The following is a 14,725-nucleotide window of genomic DNA, read 5'->3' on the forward strand; positions in this document are numbered from 1 at the left end:
CGCCTACTTTTCCTCATGCTCCTCCTCATCCTCTCACTGCTGGCCTGCTCAACCTCAGCTCTCACATCTATAGGAGATGATGTTGATGTAGTGGTGCTGGTGGAGGTGGAGGTAGAGGTGCGTGAAGGGCAGGAACTTCTAGAAGCTCTAGATGGTTGTGACAAGGAAGTGTTCCTGGTAATGCTGAGGCTGCAGCTCTCTTCGTCCTCAGTGGCCAGTGTTTTCCCCTCTAACTTTGCTTCAGCCTCCTTGGAAATGGTTTTGTCCAAAGACTTGACTATCTGGCTACTAACAGACTTTGCTTTAAAACGTTTTGACACTGAGCTGTTCTTTTTCCCCATCTCTTTTGTTGTACTTTTACTGGCGTTTTTTATCAAAATGGGTTTGCTTTTAGTTAGCTGCTTACCATCCCTGGCAGAGTTATTGCTCCTACCCCTAACTGTAGATTTAGTACTGACCTGCTTCTGCTCTTGCAAATAAGAAGGGTATTTAATGGCTTTTAATACTGGAATTTTCGACCTTGGTAATAAAGTCTTAAAAGGATCTAATCGTTCCCTGATTTTAAGCAGTCCACGTTTCCTAAGTAGGACTTTATCATTTTTTTGTGACTTGTCTTTTGTCACTGGCTGACTATGACTGCATAGTTTTTGGCAGGGTACCCTCAGCGGTAACCTGGACTTGAATATCTGGCTTTTGACCTTTTTGGCTTCAGTGTTTATTATTGCTACATTAGAACAACCCCTGCCTTCACTTCTGCTTTCATCTAACTGGCTGAAGGAAGCTTCTATCTTGCTGACCTCTTGCAGAGTGGATCTTAAAGAGGACAACACATTGTACATGACACTGCCAGTCTGAAAGACATCTGAATGGCACTCGGGGATATTGCTACTGATATTGTCGCTCGATGTTTGCAAACTTCTAATCTGTTGCGAAGGTGCAGAAGAATAATCTGTGCTTTGGTAAACTGTGTTTTGAAACTCTGAGGTCCATGCCAAATTATCCGTCTGTTTGGACCTATCTGGAGTAATGTTTGATGCACAAAAATTAAAATAATCTGTGTAATTTGATGTTGCATGGTAAAAACTATCTACATTTCCCCCTGAGGTTTTGTCTTTACAATGATCAAAGGTGCTTGGTGTTCCACTTTTAGCCGTGCTATTTGAGGCACTGGATGTTTTATCAGATGACAGGTTGAATTCAGTTCTAAAAGTGGAGAATTTAGGCTTAGTGTTACAGGATGAGTTTGTGCATGTGCTATAACTGCTAGCCTGATTTGATATTTCTAGTTGGACGGTAGTAGTCTGAATGGGTACATGGGGGACTGAGAAGGTATTTGTGGGTTCCTGAATATAAAACTTCTCCCTCCCATCTACTTCAGTGTCCCTGACCCTGTACCTGCCCGCCGCGTAATAATGCTCACCAATCTGAAAAAACTGGAGCCTCTCCTCCACCATGTCCCTCTTGCTCATGTCAATCGCACCACTGCGTGTCATCTCAAACATCTTCCCTTCATGGAAGGGGAATGGATTTGGCTCGCTCGTCGGCGTGCTATCATCCGTTGGAGTTCGGGCTGGGGTAGTGTCTGGTGTTGTGGCCTGGGACTGGTCGTCGACTGCCAGTCCAAAAGGCTTAGGCTCACCATTGTTTCCCCGTGTCCCTCCCATATCAACGACTTCTTCTCCACCTTTACTGGGCCAAGGGTCAAAGTCCAGCCCTTTGGTGGCAACAGTCTTAAAAGGAGAATTAAACTCCTCTTCTATCTTATAACTAAAGTAAGTGTCTGAGAACCCCTCTTTGTCTGAATGTTTTTGTTCCTGAATTTTAGCTCCATCTTTACTAACACCATCAGTCTTTTCACCATTTGAGGGTATCTCTTTACCAATAATATCCTTTTGACATTCCTCTGGGGTTTTTTCTTCTTCAATAACCTCCAGTTTAGTCTGGGGAAAAGAGCGATCAGAGGACCTAAATGTATCTGTTGCCCAGACATCTCTCCGGCTGTCTGGAAGACCAAACAGCCGTAAGTCTGCCTGCTCGCACAGGCCATCATCCTCATCTTGGAGTTCATATCCATCGAGGGAGTCTATTTCTGTCGCATCAGTGTCATGGGAAAATTCAGCCGTGGTAGCAATTGAACAGTCTGTAATTGACTGGTCATTTCCATTTTGTTCACATTCATAGTCCTCTCCTTTGCCATTTGAAACTTTTGAACCATTACTAGAACCATTAGTGCCATTGGTGCCACCATTGGGCCCATTTCCATTTTTGTCATGTTTTTTTGATTTAGATGCCTTTTCCTTCTCTTTCTTTTTGTCCTCCTCTTCAGAAACTTTAGAAGTGAATTTCTTGCAAGGAATGGGTTGGAAGATTGATTCATCATCCTCTTCATCAGCATTTGACTGACTGTCATCTGCCTCAGGGGGCACTGGGGATGGGGGCTGTATTCGTATAATTGGCTCGACCAGGAAATGCTTGTCATGTTCTTCCTGCAAATTCACCTCCATCATTTCCGTCTCGGTCTCGGAAGAAGCACAGGAACCTTTTCTCTCTGGGTCTGACATTTCTGAACTTGAGTCCAGAGGAGGAGGGGGAGGGAACTCAATATATGCAATACCTTTGTCTTTTGATGCTTGTTGCTTCTCCTGTCCTGTTATTTCGTCATGCATGCCAGTGACTCTTTCATGTTGGTTTAAATTGCTGATGCTCAACTCGTGTTGATTATCAGTTTTTATTTCTTCCTTATTGGCATTAGCTATGTCTGCTTGGGTAGAGTAAATACTGGTTTTACTTTCTGGTAGGGCCTCTTTAAAAGAGAAAACCTTGCCCTGGTCATCTCCCTCTGATTCCTCAGATACCTCCATGATGGGGCTTGGTTTCCCTGGCAAGAATCCCATAAAGCCATCAGGGGTCCTGCATGTGAGATCATAGCTGACCTCCTCCGAGCTGGGAGTCTCTGGTGTAATGGGACTTTTTCCCGAGCTGTCAATGAAAGAAACCTGCTCTAGTGTATCATCATCTGGGCTTATGGGGCTTAGGGCTAAGTTTGATTTTTGTTTGACATTGTACAGTGCTCCTTTAGCTTCCCTCTCTGCCTGTCTACCCACCTGAACGCCAACATAAACAGGTAATGTTTTTATGCCCTTGAAGTTCTCTCTGGTTGTTGTAGCAGCTGGAGGTGTAATGGCTTTCTCCAACATTTCTCTGGGGCTAGGAAGGTTATTGGAATTTGAATCTTTGGGCGCATTATCAAGAATTTCAAAGGTCAGATCTGTTTTGGCTGGGACTGTCTCATGACTTTGTACTTTGGTTTTAGGTAGTGTTGGTATCTGTGAGGGTCTAGTTATTGTTGGTTTCTTAGTGAGGTCATTATCTAAAGAGAGGGATGTATTTCTAACAGGAATTTGAGATTCTGTCTTTTTTCTAAGATTTTTATTTAGTGTTTCCTCTGCATCCTTTTTGAATAGCTCAGTTATAATTTCTTTGGAAGCACTTTCACTTTTTGTAACTTGTTGGTATTTTTTACTGTCAGTGGCTTTTTCTGGAATTTTAGCACTGTCAGGATTTATAGGTGATTGAGCTTTCTGACTTTTATTGCTTTCTTTAATTGCCTGAGTTGTACTGGATGGCCTATCCTTCCCTTTAGTGCTTACTTTGTCTGTCTTTGTTTCACTGATTTGTACAGAGGCATCTGGGATGTTTTTGTTAGGTGGCTTGTCTAGTTTGGGGACTTTTGGGCATGCTGATATCAAACCAGGTTTACTTCCATTTTTGTCCTTCTCAGCATCCTTTTTTGGGCTTACTTCTTCTGAAGTTTCAGATGCTTTTGACACTTTTCCTCCTGCAAAAAACTGATAAACGGGAAGTTTGCTCTCCTGCAATTTCTTTATTGATGGTTTTGGCTGTACTGGAGGAGGAATTTTGGCTGGACTAGACTGACTTTGACTAACTTTCTGAGCCTCCAATTCAAACTTCTTTCTCACTTCACTCACTTTGGATGTTGATTTTACATGAGCGGGAGAGGAGGGTTCAGACACACAGGACTTTGTCTGTTGTTTGATTTTATCCTCACTAGTATGAGAGAGAACAGTTTTCTGTGGGCTGCTTGGTAGACTAGAGCTTTTCTTTTCAGCTGCTGTGGTGCTGCCAAACATTTTACCAACTGAAGGCTCCCTGAGTTTGCTTTTACTGAACACCTCTTCTGCTTTGGGTTTCTGCTGGGTTTTCTCTGGGCTGCTGCTGGGTGAGCTAGGCCAGGACCTGGGATCCTTGAGCTCTCGCTTTATAGGCTTTTTCTCAGGAGACTGAAGCTCATCATTGAGCTTTTCCGTTTTATCACGGAAGAACTGTGAGACCTCACTGAGTTTTTCTTCAGCTTCCTTTACAGTTTGGTCCACCCTATCCTCATAAAGTAACTTATCCCTGCTCCTGTCATGTTTATCCTCTGTAAAACGCATCCAAACTGCATGTTTAGGGCTGCCCTGTTCTGTGGAGTAATGGAGCACTGTTACCTTATCAAACTGAGATGGATCATCCCTGTGCAGGAATTTAGCAGATTTAGGAGACCCATCTTTTGATGACTTTGAGACAAACTCTCTTTTTGGGCTTCCTTGCTGTTGACTTGCACCCTCAGTGCTACGGCTACTACTTTCTTCAGTACCCAGGTGGCGGATTTTGTCACAAACCAGTGCTGAATCCTCCGTGTCAGAGTGGCTCAGTGATGCCGCATCAAGTTTTTCAGAGAGAAGCATTTTCTCAGCAAACCTGTACGACTCGCCTCGGATCTCTGATAGCTCATCATCACAGTATTCTATGGACTGCTGGCTCAAAAATTTAAGTGCTTTATATGAATCATCTGCTATGAGTTGAGCAGAACTCGGACGACTGTCTTCTTCCTGTGACACCGGAGTATTAACACGAGATGTTTCCAGAAAGGTGGGCAGGGATTCTTCAACAGCAAGCTCCTCTTCTTCTTGTTGGGCTTCATCATAATCAGTCAGTTCCTTTATCCCCCGATCACCTTTGTAAACATAAAGCTCGGGGTGTTTCTTGGTTTCCCTGATAATGACCTCAGTCGGTTCTGCAGTGCTGTGGCCCTTCTCAATATGAACCTCAATTATCCTTTCAACTTTGGGTTTGGATTTAACATCTCTGTCAAGAAATCTAGGAGTGAGCTCATCACCTTTGACAGAATCCTGGCTAGCTTTGTGTTCAAAAAGGCCTGCGAAATCTTTAGATGGATCCCTACCTGACTGGAAAGCTTTCATGATATCTCTAACTGACATTGCCTCCTCTAACATCTCTGCACCATCAGTCAGTTGGGGCTTATGATAGACCATTCTGGTAGTAGTAGTAATGTGGGTTTCCTCTTTAAGACACATGCTTTTCATTGAGTCATCTTCGGGCATTTTCATCTGTAGGGCTTTGCTGGAGCTTGCTGAAATTGCTTCAGGTGGTTCTATGGCAGGGAGAGCAGTTGCAGCCTCTTCCATTAGTCCAGGCTCACAAAGCTCGTCAGGCTGCTCATAGCTCCTAATATGGACTACTTCAGTCCTGGTCTCTGTTACGCAGGGGGGGATAGGGGAATCTGTGAATAAAGGCTTAGGTCCTGTGCTCTCTGCACTTTGGGGAGCAGAGGGTGTCTTTTCACTCCTGGTCTCAAACCCACTGTCTGACAGAGGACTCTTATCCTGCTCATGAGACAGATCCTCTGGCGATTCCAATATAGTGTCCGGCCCTTGATATGACTCAGCAAGTTTGCTTAGGTCCTTCTCTGAGGGAGATCTGAGCATGCCTGAAACTGGTGGAGGCATTTTGAGTTTGTGCTCCTGTATTGACATGGATGGCTTGAGAACACGTTTCTGTTTCTCTTCACCATCTCTTTTTGCCTCTTCCTCATACTTACATTTCAGCTCTGCCATTTTTGAGAGAGAGCTAGCACCGATATCATTTGTTAAAAAGTCTACTACTTTAGCCAAGTCTAACTCTTTGCTTGACTGGTGCTTAAGTAAAAGTGTGTGTTCGTCAAAAGGAGGGTAATAGTCTGAGATGGCACTTCTTTGTGCCTCTTCAATCTCATCTTTGGAAAATTCTTCCCATTCGTCCTCTGAGGCTCTTTCTTTAGCTTCACCAATGATATCTTTCTGTAATATCTCACTGACTTTGACTAAATCTTCTTTTACTTTCTCCACTAGAGTATATGGCTCCTCTTCCTCTAACTTAGTCTCTTTGGGAGTGCCAGTATGTGAGGTTTGGACAGTTTTAGCTGCAGTCTGTGTGTCTGTCTGCAGAATAGCTGTCATCCTAATCAGATCTTGTTTCATGTCTGCTACATCTTTCAATATCTCCTGGTTAGAAGCTGCAGTCGGGTGGATAATGGGTGGTGTAATAAATGGAGGGGATTTTAACTGGGAATTTATTTTTGTTGTAGTAATACAGGAAGACAAAGAGGAAGATGGAGATGATGAGGTGCGAGAGGAGTCGGGAAGAGCCATCTTAAGAGACCCAGGTCCTGGTTTGGCAGGGGTCTCTGGGATGACATTAACCAGTGAATAGACAGGCACAGTCATTGTATTAGACGAAACTGCCATGTTTGGGGAGGCAGCTACAGATCTCAGAGAACCATAAGCAGAGCTTGCTGTTGCAGATCTACGCGAGGACGACAGTGACTTAAGAGTGCCGTAGCCTGAGACAGAGTACGAGTCTATAGCCTCATTTATGGCTGCGCTGACACCAGAAGTTGCTGCCTGGGTGGTGGCCTGGATCCTCTCTTGAAGGCTGCTACTTCTCTCTGAAATAAGGCGTGAAGAAGGGGAGGATGGAGTGGACGAAGAGGATGGATATTTTACAGGTGAGACAGATCCATTCATCATGGACAATTCTGAAGAAGCAATGGTTGTTTGGCCAGTGGAAGAGAGAGATGAGATGGATGTCCTCCCTCCACGGGATGAGAGTGTTGAGTCTACAGAGGTTTTCAAAGAGGACAGACTGGAGATGCTTTTAACAGAAGACAGGGTATGCGCCCCTGCATCTGTCACAACTGTGGACCCAAGGGCAGTTTTAAAAGGTAGATTAGAACTGTACATGCTGTACGATGTCTTTGGTGATGCTGTAGAAGGAACAGGAGCTGGAGACCTTTCTGGTATATAACCATTGGGCATTGAGTGAAGTGGAGAAGTCCTTGATGTATATGCTGAAGCAAGACTTTTGATAGAAGCTGGATCAGTGGCAGGTTTGCATGGACTTCCAGAGGACACAAGGCTGGTAGATCCATGGACAGGGTACTGACCCTGCTGGACTACAGTTTTAATGGGTGAGGGCATAGTCCTGTAAGAACGGATGGGGGATGAGGACGCTATGTCACTGGCAGATTTGACTGGGGATGACAGGCTAAGTGCTGGTGGAACTTTTATAGTTGTGGGACATGCAGCTGATGGGGCAGAGAGGGGCCAAGTAGATTTCAGTGGAGAAGCAGCTGGTGAGGCTGCCGGTGAATCGGTAGAGATGAGGGCACCCCCCATTCCGACGGGCCTTGTTTGGCCAGGGACGGTAATAGGAGCAGTCGACCATGGTGGGCAAGGTCTGGTTGGAAAGATAGGTTTGTGAGGGTAACCAGCAGGCAATGCTCTTGTTGCTGCGCTTCGTTCAACTGCTGTTTCTTCAGGTGAATTCATAGAAACAATGATGAAGAAGGAATGGCAAAAAAAATAACAACAAAAATGCAGAACAGTAAAGATAAACAGAAAATCATGTTGGGGAAGGTAAAGGAGAAAAAAATGTGAAAGAAGAGGAGATCAGAGGAGGAAGAGTTGGTCAGTAAAACAGTCCTAGTATTAAATAAGGAACAATAACAGTTACATGAGGTAAGAAATTTAATTACAGACTAAAGATGGCGTAAAAAAAACCAAACAGTTGTGTTCCTGTGTGATTTCTGTTTGGCAGATGAATCAAAAAACAGCAAAAACAACAGAAGAAATAAACAGAAGAGAGCGCACACAGCAGCAAAGTAAATTTCCAAAGACAATGGCGTAGACCAACAACTGACAACAGAAAAAATGGCAAGACAAATGCACCAGGATAAGCACAAAAACAACTTCTCTCTTTGGACTTTAGAAACTCTAATATCAACATTTGGGTACTGGCTCTAATTTCAATCCGCTTTTTTAAGTGCCTTTTATCTGTTTGGTCCAAAAAGTACATGATGACAGATTCCTCAGACAATTTAGAAACTGTGATCCAACAGAGCCAATGGCTGTTGAAGGTTCCATTTTCATTTTCTCTTAAAACAAATATGACAAAATGTGTTTTCCAAGACTAAAGTTTTGGCCCATTTTGTCATGCAGCATTAAATTGGTGACAAGCAAAGACTGTGGTAAAACTTAAAATAAACACCTGAAAGAAAGCCAAACTCAAGACCTCTGACATGCATTTTTGTCCCACACAAAACTGCTTCTTCATCACAAAGCCAAAAAGAGCTTTAAACTCAGAGGGGACAAATGAAATACAGAAAATTTTTTACTTTGACCTCCATCCAAAATGCCTATTATCATGGTGCTGGTAAGTCAAAGAAAAAAATTTGACTTGTATAACACAGCAGTGGAAATCAACCCAGAAGAACAACTCACAATGTGGGCAAGCATGGCACAGAAACTCAAAACCACTTACTGACCCATGCAAAAATATATACCACTTTGTAAACAAGCATGTGGACAGTGCGTGTCATGTAGGATGAGAAATAATGCATTTGCACATTAAATAAGTCACACCGATCTACATATCGATTACGTATTTTACAGGTTAATTAAAGCTGTTAATTAACTAACTTATCCACGAAACTTGGCATAATTAAATTCATTACAGGGTTTGTTAGTGAAGATGTCAAACTCACTCAGTGCAGGCTCGGCCAGATAGCTGTAGCGCTTACGTAAGGCTAGGGATGCAAAGGTATGACGTTGTCGATCTGGCTTTTCAGTCTGCAACAATAGCAAACAACACAAAAACCTATCAGTTCTAGGTCACCCTACATTGACTATTGCTGCCAAATGAGCAACAACTGGACCTTGCAATGTCAAATTAAAGCAAACCCTTCAGTCTGCACTGACATTAAATACAAAGCCCATATATGACACCAACAACAACTCCTTTAAGAGTATTCAAGAGGTTTTAATCTTCTATTTAGGAAGTGCTAATACTATTTAGATTAAATGTTACTTTGCCAAGCTAGTCTTTTAGCTTGAGTTTGTCAAGCTAAGCCTACAAACTATCTACTGCATATACTTAAAAATGAAAATAATGAGTTTGGAGCTAGTGTTAATACATGCTAAATCTTAAGAACAAGTAAACTCTAGAGCCATTTGTATCACATACTATAGAACGCAAGGGATAAGGAGTGGACACAAGACAAGTAGTTTTTCATTTTTACCATATATCATGCAAAACTGAGCAGCTAAAAGTTGCTTTGAAGAAGCCTGTAATGCCTTTATAGAAGCGGAAAAAAATAAGGCTATGGAGAGCAGAGCAGGGCCACTATAGGTCTAGCGCAGAGGACAGCACAGGGTGGGGAGGGTGTGGTTTACCTCATCCTCGGCATCTGACTCCGTTTCCTGGTTCCCAAGATGCATTGCAGGAACAGGGGGAGTAACATAATGGAAAGCAGGGGGAAAAGAAACAGGGGGTGAAAAAGGAGTGATTGACAGAAGCTCCAACTCAGAAGAGAGCCACTTAAGCAAAGGAAAAAGCAAAAACCAAAAAAATAAAAACAGACCAAACAAAAAAAAGAGCATAAAGCGCCAACATTCAGCAGCAAAATGAAGCCACGAAAAGCCAGCCTGATAACTAAAAACCATTGCACACAAGCCCTCAGCCAAAATCAAAAGGCGAGTAGGAACAAAATGAAACAGCCAATGACAAGAATCCACTGTAGATGTAACCGATATACACAGAGAGAAGCTTTAAACAGATAAAAGACACAGTGGCGGCAATTTGGCCAAAGTCTTTCTGTCTTTCATCTATCCGGGGCTGAAACTACCCTAACCATGAATATGGTTATGGATGTGACAACAGAGAATGGTGGACGTATGCTACCTTACCTTTTTCACTGCGGGAAGCGTGATGTTCAGGTTGCACACGGCAGTTTGTGGAAGGCCTTTCATGATCTTACATTCTTTCAGGAAAGTGAGACGACCACACGGCTCTTGACTGGGATCTCTGACCTACAGTGAGAAAATGGTTCTTTTTGAACTCCTTTCTTTTTCAATGTGGTAGTTACTGCAGATTTACTTTAATATAAATATATATATATATATTTTTTTATCAGCACTAGGGTATTAGTGGTATATACTTTATTTGCCTTTATGCCTAGAAACTATCTACAAACAGGCCAAAATTGTCCATTTTTACCTTGTATGCACCTAGAACACCTTATAAAGGAATCTTATCATTTTATTTTCACAAAAACACGTAATTAAATACACAAAATGTTCACATCCAATGGGAGGAGTAGAAATGGGGATCGGGATGGTCCATGGTCCGTGGGGGAATCTCTTTTTGTGTCAACTGGTGCAAATTTATGCGAATTTTCCTCGATTTGCATCTTTGCATAGACTTTATATGTAATCAACATTTGGTCAATATACTTCCACCTGACCAAATTCTCATCTGTTGTGGTGCTTTTATAAGAGGAAAAAGGGTTCACCAGTAGCCTTCCAGGATTGACCCCTGGAAGTCTAATGGATATGCCAACATGATGATATAACCAAACTCATGAAAGCTTATTCATAAATTCAGTAAAAAAAAAAAGATTTGTATTCACTATTCCTCGCTTCAACTTTCCAACAATTTTGTTTCTCAATTTTTATTTTTACATCTGCTTTTTATGAGCCAATCAGCCTCAGTTTGTGCCCTTTAAATCTCAGTGCTCATCTGTCATTCTGCTTTCAACTCTTTCATTCATGTGACCTTTATCTCCACCTTATCATGGTCGCATCACCTTTGTTCACCTGTCCACCTGCTTCATCTACACCACTGATTGAAACCATGTTACATCAGATGGAGGAAAGATGCTAAGAAATTCAGTGTAACATAAAAAATAGTCACACTTTTCTGCTTTAGTACATTTTTGTTACAGTGATGTGGTAAAATAATTAACACAGAAGTGCAGTTTTAACATTAATGATGTGCAAAATGACACAAGAAGAATGATTCATTTAACGACTTTAGCCAGAGAATAGGAACTGGGGTTTGAATCTGAATAAGAGCAGTAAAGGCAGTAAACAACAATAGAACCAACTTAACCATTACTGCAGCTTTTACCCTGTATTTGGACTGCACTAAGTTTTTTGCCATATGGATTTATGAAGCCAACATTGTATTCTAGCCTAGCCAAAAGGTGCTGGTGGTGCTGGAGCACATGTTAAGGTACCTTGACGCAGAAAGGCAGACGGTTCTCCTTGAAGGCGTAGAAGTTAAGAACTAACTGCTGACCAGCTTTGGTCAGGGGAGCCAAGTTCCCGTAACAATCCACATATATAGGCCGGCCCTCCAGAACCTGAATAAAACAAACAGCATTCATAGTTAACATAAAAATAGAAAACAAATTTACAAGAATAGAGATAAAGAAATGTTTCTGTGATAAAGTGTTAAGCACTGAAACTGATTGCATGCTGTCAGATGTTTCAAAAACCTAATGCAGCAATAAATATAAATTTATTTTAGTTAACTAAGGAGTGCAAAGTTAAATCTTATTTTCTTCCAGTTGATCAAACTATTAAATTCCTTCATTTCTTAACTTTATTCATTTTCTTTTATTCGATTATGTTGTCCTTATCACCACCCTCAGCAGCATTTCCCATTTTCTTTCTAATTTTCCTAATGCTCCAGACATGTGTGTAGATCCAGATTATAATACCCTCATAGAATAATTATAATGCTTTCATCATAACCATTGATAGATTCTAAAAAGTATAAATTTACAGATAACAAAATATTCCATAATAGATTAAACTGTACTACGAGTTATACTTGATAGGACTTGGGGAATAATGAAAATAAAAGTAACATCAGTTGTATTTAATGTTGAGAAAAATACTTAAATAAACTGCACTTAACCCTCATACCTCTATGTCTTTGCTTCTGGCCACCTCCTCAAAGTTCTCCTGCTGCTCCAGGGTTTTATCCACCTTGTCATCCGTCATACAGAAGCACCTCAGGCTGGACTCCACTGGGTCATTCATCTTAGCAAACACCACAAACTTGGCCATGTAGGGCACACAGATCAGCTCCCTGTAGAGCTGCGTGGCCAGGCCCACCGTCTCTGGTACCTGGTGGCAGTCTGCTAACCAGAACCTGCACAAGAAGCAAGTAAAGTGATCAGTGTTTAAGACAGAGATTAATATATGCATAAATATAAACGTATGACTTGAAAAATTGATCTCACCTGGCAGAAACATTAGTGGTGAAGGAGACGCAGTCATTCACAAAGGTGAGAGGAGTTGTGCCTGTGATGTCTTCCCACTGTGCTGGTGATGTACCACCTGGCAGATAATTATCCAGATAAAGTTTAGGAAAAATCAGGCTCTTCTTTATGTCTATTCCACTTTCAACTTGACATGCTTTAAAACATATATGATGCAAATGTTATTAAAGTACTGGATAATTAGCTAAATGCTATTCATTCACTTTTTGTTAGAAAAATGTGAAACATGATGTTGATTTCAAAAGAAATGTTCATTCTCACTGTGAGTTTTACATTGCACTTATATTACTAAACAAGGCCCAAATATTAGATATGCAAAGCAGGTAAATTACTCATTTTGTTTGATGAAGTAACTCTACAACAACATACTAACTCCAAGAATATAACCAGACACATTAACATCCACCTTCTAGAAGAACTGTTGTTGCTTTAAAGACAACAAGTGGTCACATTTAAATACAACTCTTACACCTCTGTCGCGTGTTTCTCTTGGGCTTTAAACCGAATAACACTTTGCACAACTGAAAATCACTGAGCTTTAACTTTGACAGATATCCCATCTGGTACTTGTTAAGAAAGCAGGCTGGCATAAAAGGGTTTGCACAAACATTTAATAAAAGTAAATCACTGTGTACATGGACGCGGGCGCTCGGAGAGTCTTGTTTGCTCTAGCAGCCACCATCTAAACATCTACCACGGGTTGTTCATGGCTGAGATATTTCAGAGTTACAGTTAGCACAAGTGGCTTTGCTAGTTAGGTCAGAATTTAAAAGGGTGGTTGTCACCAAGTTTAAGCATTGTGTAGCATTTTCATGTTAAAAGTAGTAAGGAAGGAAGGAACGGGTCTTACTTAAAATGGCCTGGCCTGTATTTGTATAGCGCTTTTACTAGTCCCTAAGGACCCCAAAGCGCTTTACACAACCAGTCATCCACACATTCACACACTGGTGATGGCAAGCTACATTGTAGCCACAGCCACCCTGGGGCGCACTGACAGAGGCGAGGCTGCCAGACACTGGCGCCACCGGGCCCTCTGACCACCACCAGTAGGCAACGGGTGAAGTGTCTTGCCCAAGGACACAACGACCGAGACTGTCGGAGCCGGGGCTCGAACCAGCAACCTTTCGATTATAAGGCGACCTCCCAACTCTTGAGCCACGATCGCCGCTACTTACTTAAAACAGGTCACAGACCAGAATTATTACACTAATTTTAATCGACAAGAATGTAAAGTAATGAAGCAATGTCCTGATCTACCATGTTTCTAAATGGAAATATCTAATAAACAACAAGACACGATTTTGTGTAATAATTCTCATTAACAATAAAGAAACATTATTTCAGGAGAAATGCTGACTGGCCCAAATGTTGTTACTTTCAAATATTTCTTCTCTTGGCATCTAAAAAACACATATACCTGTGATGCTACAGAGAAGGCGCAGGGAGGGAGTATAGTCTCCTTTGTAGCCATTTGTAAGCCCCTCCCCTGAGAGGGGCGGGACTGGGATTGTCATGGTGATTGGTTTATGGAACTTCCTTCTTCTTGGCTCCACAGTAACAATGGGGCTGAAGGTTGCTCGATTACCAAGGATTTTCTTCACGGCCTCATCAGGTACCGGCTGAGCCTGGGATAGCAGAGCCAACAGGGAAGGAGGATTTTGTTGTTTTATTTTTGTAACCTTACCATATATGCGTGATTTTGTCTATACGTCATAAACTCTCGCAGTTAAACTGAAACAGCAAATGTTTACAAACTCACCTGCAATCCAACCTTGATTTTCTTGGTTAGTGCTCCCTCTGGAAAGGAAGCCTGAACCAATGGGACGCTGCGACTGCACAGAGTCCCGCCCTCTGGTCCCATCTGGTGCGTCTCTTGTCTGATACGAGACACTACTGCAAAGTATTGCGGGAAATCCTTGGTGATAATGCGGCAGATTCTCTTCCTCTCCAGCTCGTTGGGACTGTCCAGTTCTACAGGGGAAAAAAGAAATCAAATAAATGAAATGGGGGGGAAAAAGGAAAAAAACGACCTCATGGAGTAAACTTTAAAATCTTTAGTTATTTCACTGACTACAAACACAAGCGTAGTCGCTCAGTATCACATTCTGTAATCACACAAATGTGCACTTCCAGACTTACAAACACTTACAGGCATTTTTCAGATTAAATCCCAGAATGATCTTAAAATCTTGAAATATTTGCCGATGTATGTTCGCTGTATTAGTAGTAGTCTGTGATCAAGCTCGTTTGATGTTT

General features: G+C 41.9%; 1 protein-coding gene across 7 annotated transcripts in view; it reads right to left on the bottom strand.

Annotated features, from left to right (window-relative positions):
* Positions 1 to 14,725, bottom strand: part of LOC146512338 (ankyrin-3-like) — a 144,897-nt gene that overhangs the window by 18,492 nt on the left and 111,680 nt on the right. For all 7 annotated transcript variants that reach the window (XM_085170860.1, XM_085170859.1, XM_085170862.1 and 4 more), the window contains 9 exons: positions 14,229 to 14,440; positions 13,887 to 14,094; positions 12,431 to 12,527; positions 12,111 to 12,339; positions 11,417 to 11,542; positions 10,086 to 10,208; positions 9,573 to 9,599; positions 8,885 to 8,969; positions 1,421 to 7,654 (listed from right to left, as the gene is read on the bottom strand). In XM_085170860.1, the coding sequence (XP_085026986.1) occupies positions 1,421 to 7,654; positions 8,885 to 8,969; positions 9,573 to 9,599; positions 10,086 to 10,208; positions 11,417 to 11,542; positions 12,111 to 12,339; positions 12,431 to 12,527; positions 13,887 to 14,094; positions 14,229 to 14,440 (7,341 nt within the window). The remainder of the gene's footprint in view (positions 1 to 1,420; positions 7,655 to 8,884; positions 8,970 to 9,572; positions 9,600 to 10,085; positions 10,209 to 11,416; positions 11,543 to 12,110; positions 12,340 to 12,430; positions 12,528 to 13,886; positions 14,095 to 14,228; positions 14,441 to 14,725) is intronic.

Source organism: Neolamprologus multifasciatus, chromosome 8 (genome assembly GCF_963576455.1).
Source record: "Neolamprologus multifasciatus chromosome 8, fNeoMul1.2, whole genome shotgun sequence".
NCBI classification, from domain to species: Eukaryota; Metazoa; Chordata; class Actinopteri; order Cichliformes; family Cichlidae; genus Neolamprologus; species Neolamprologus multifasciatus.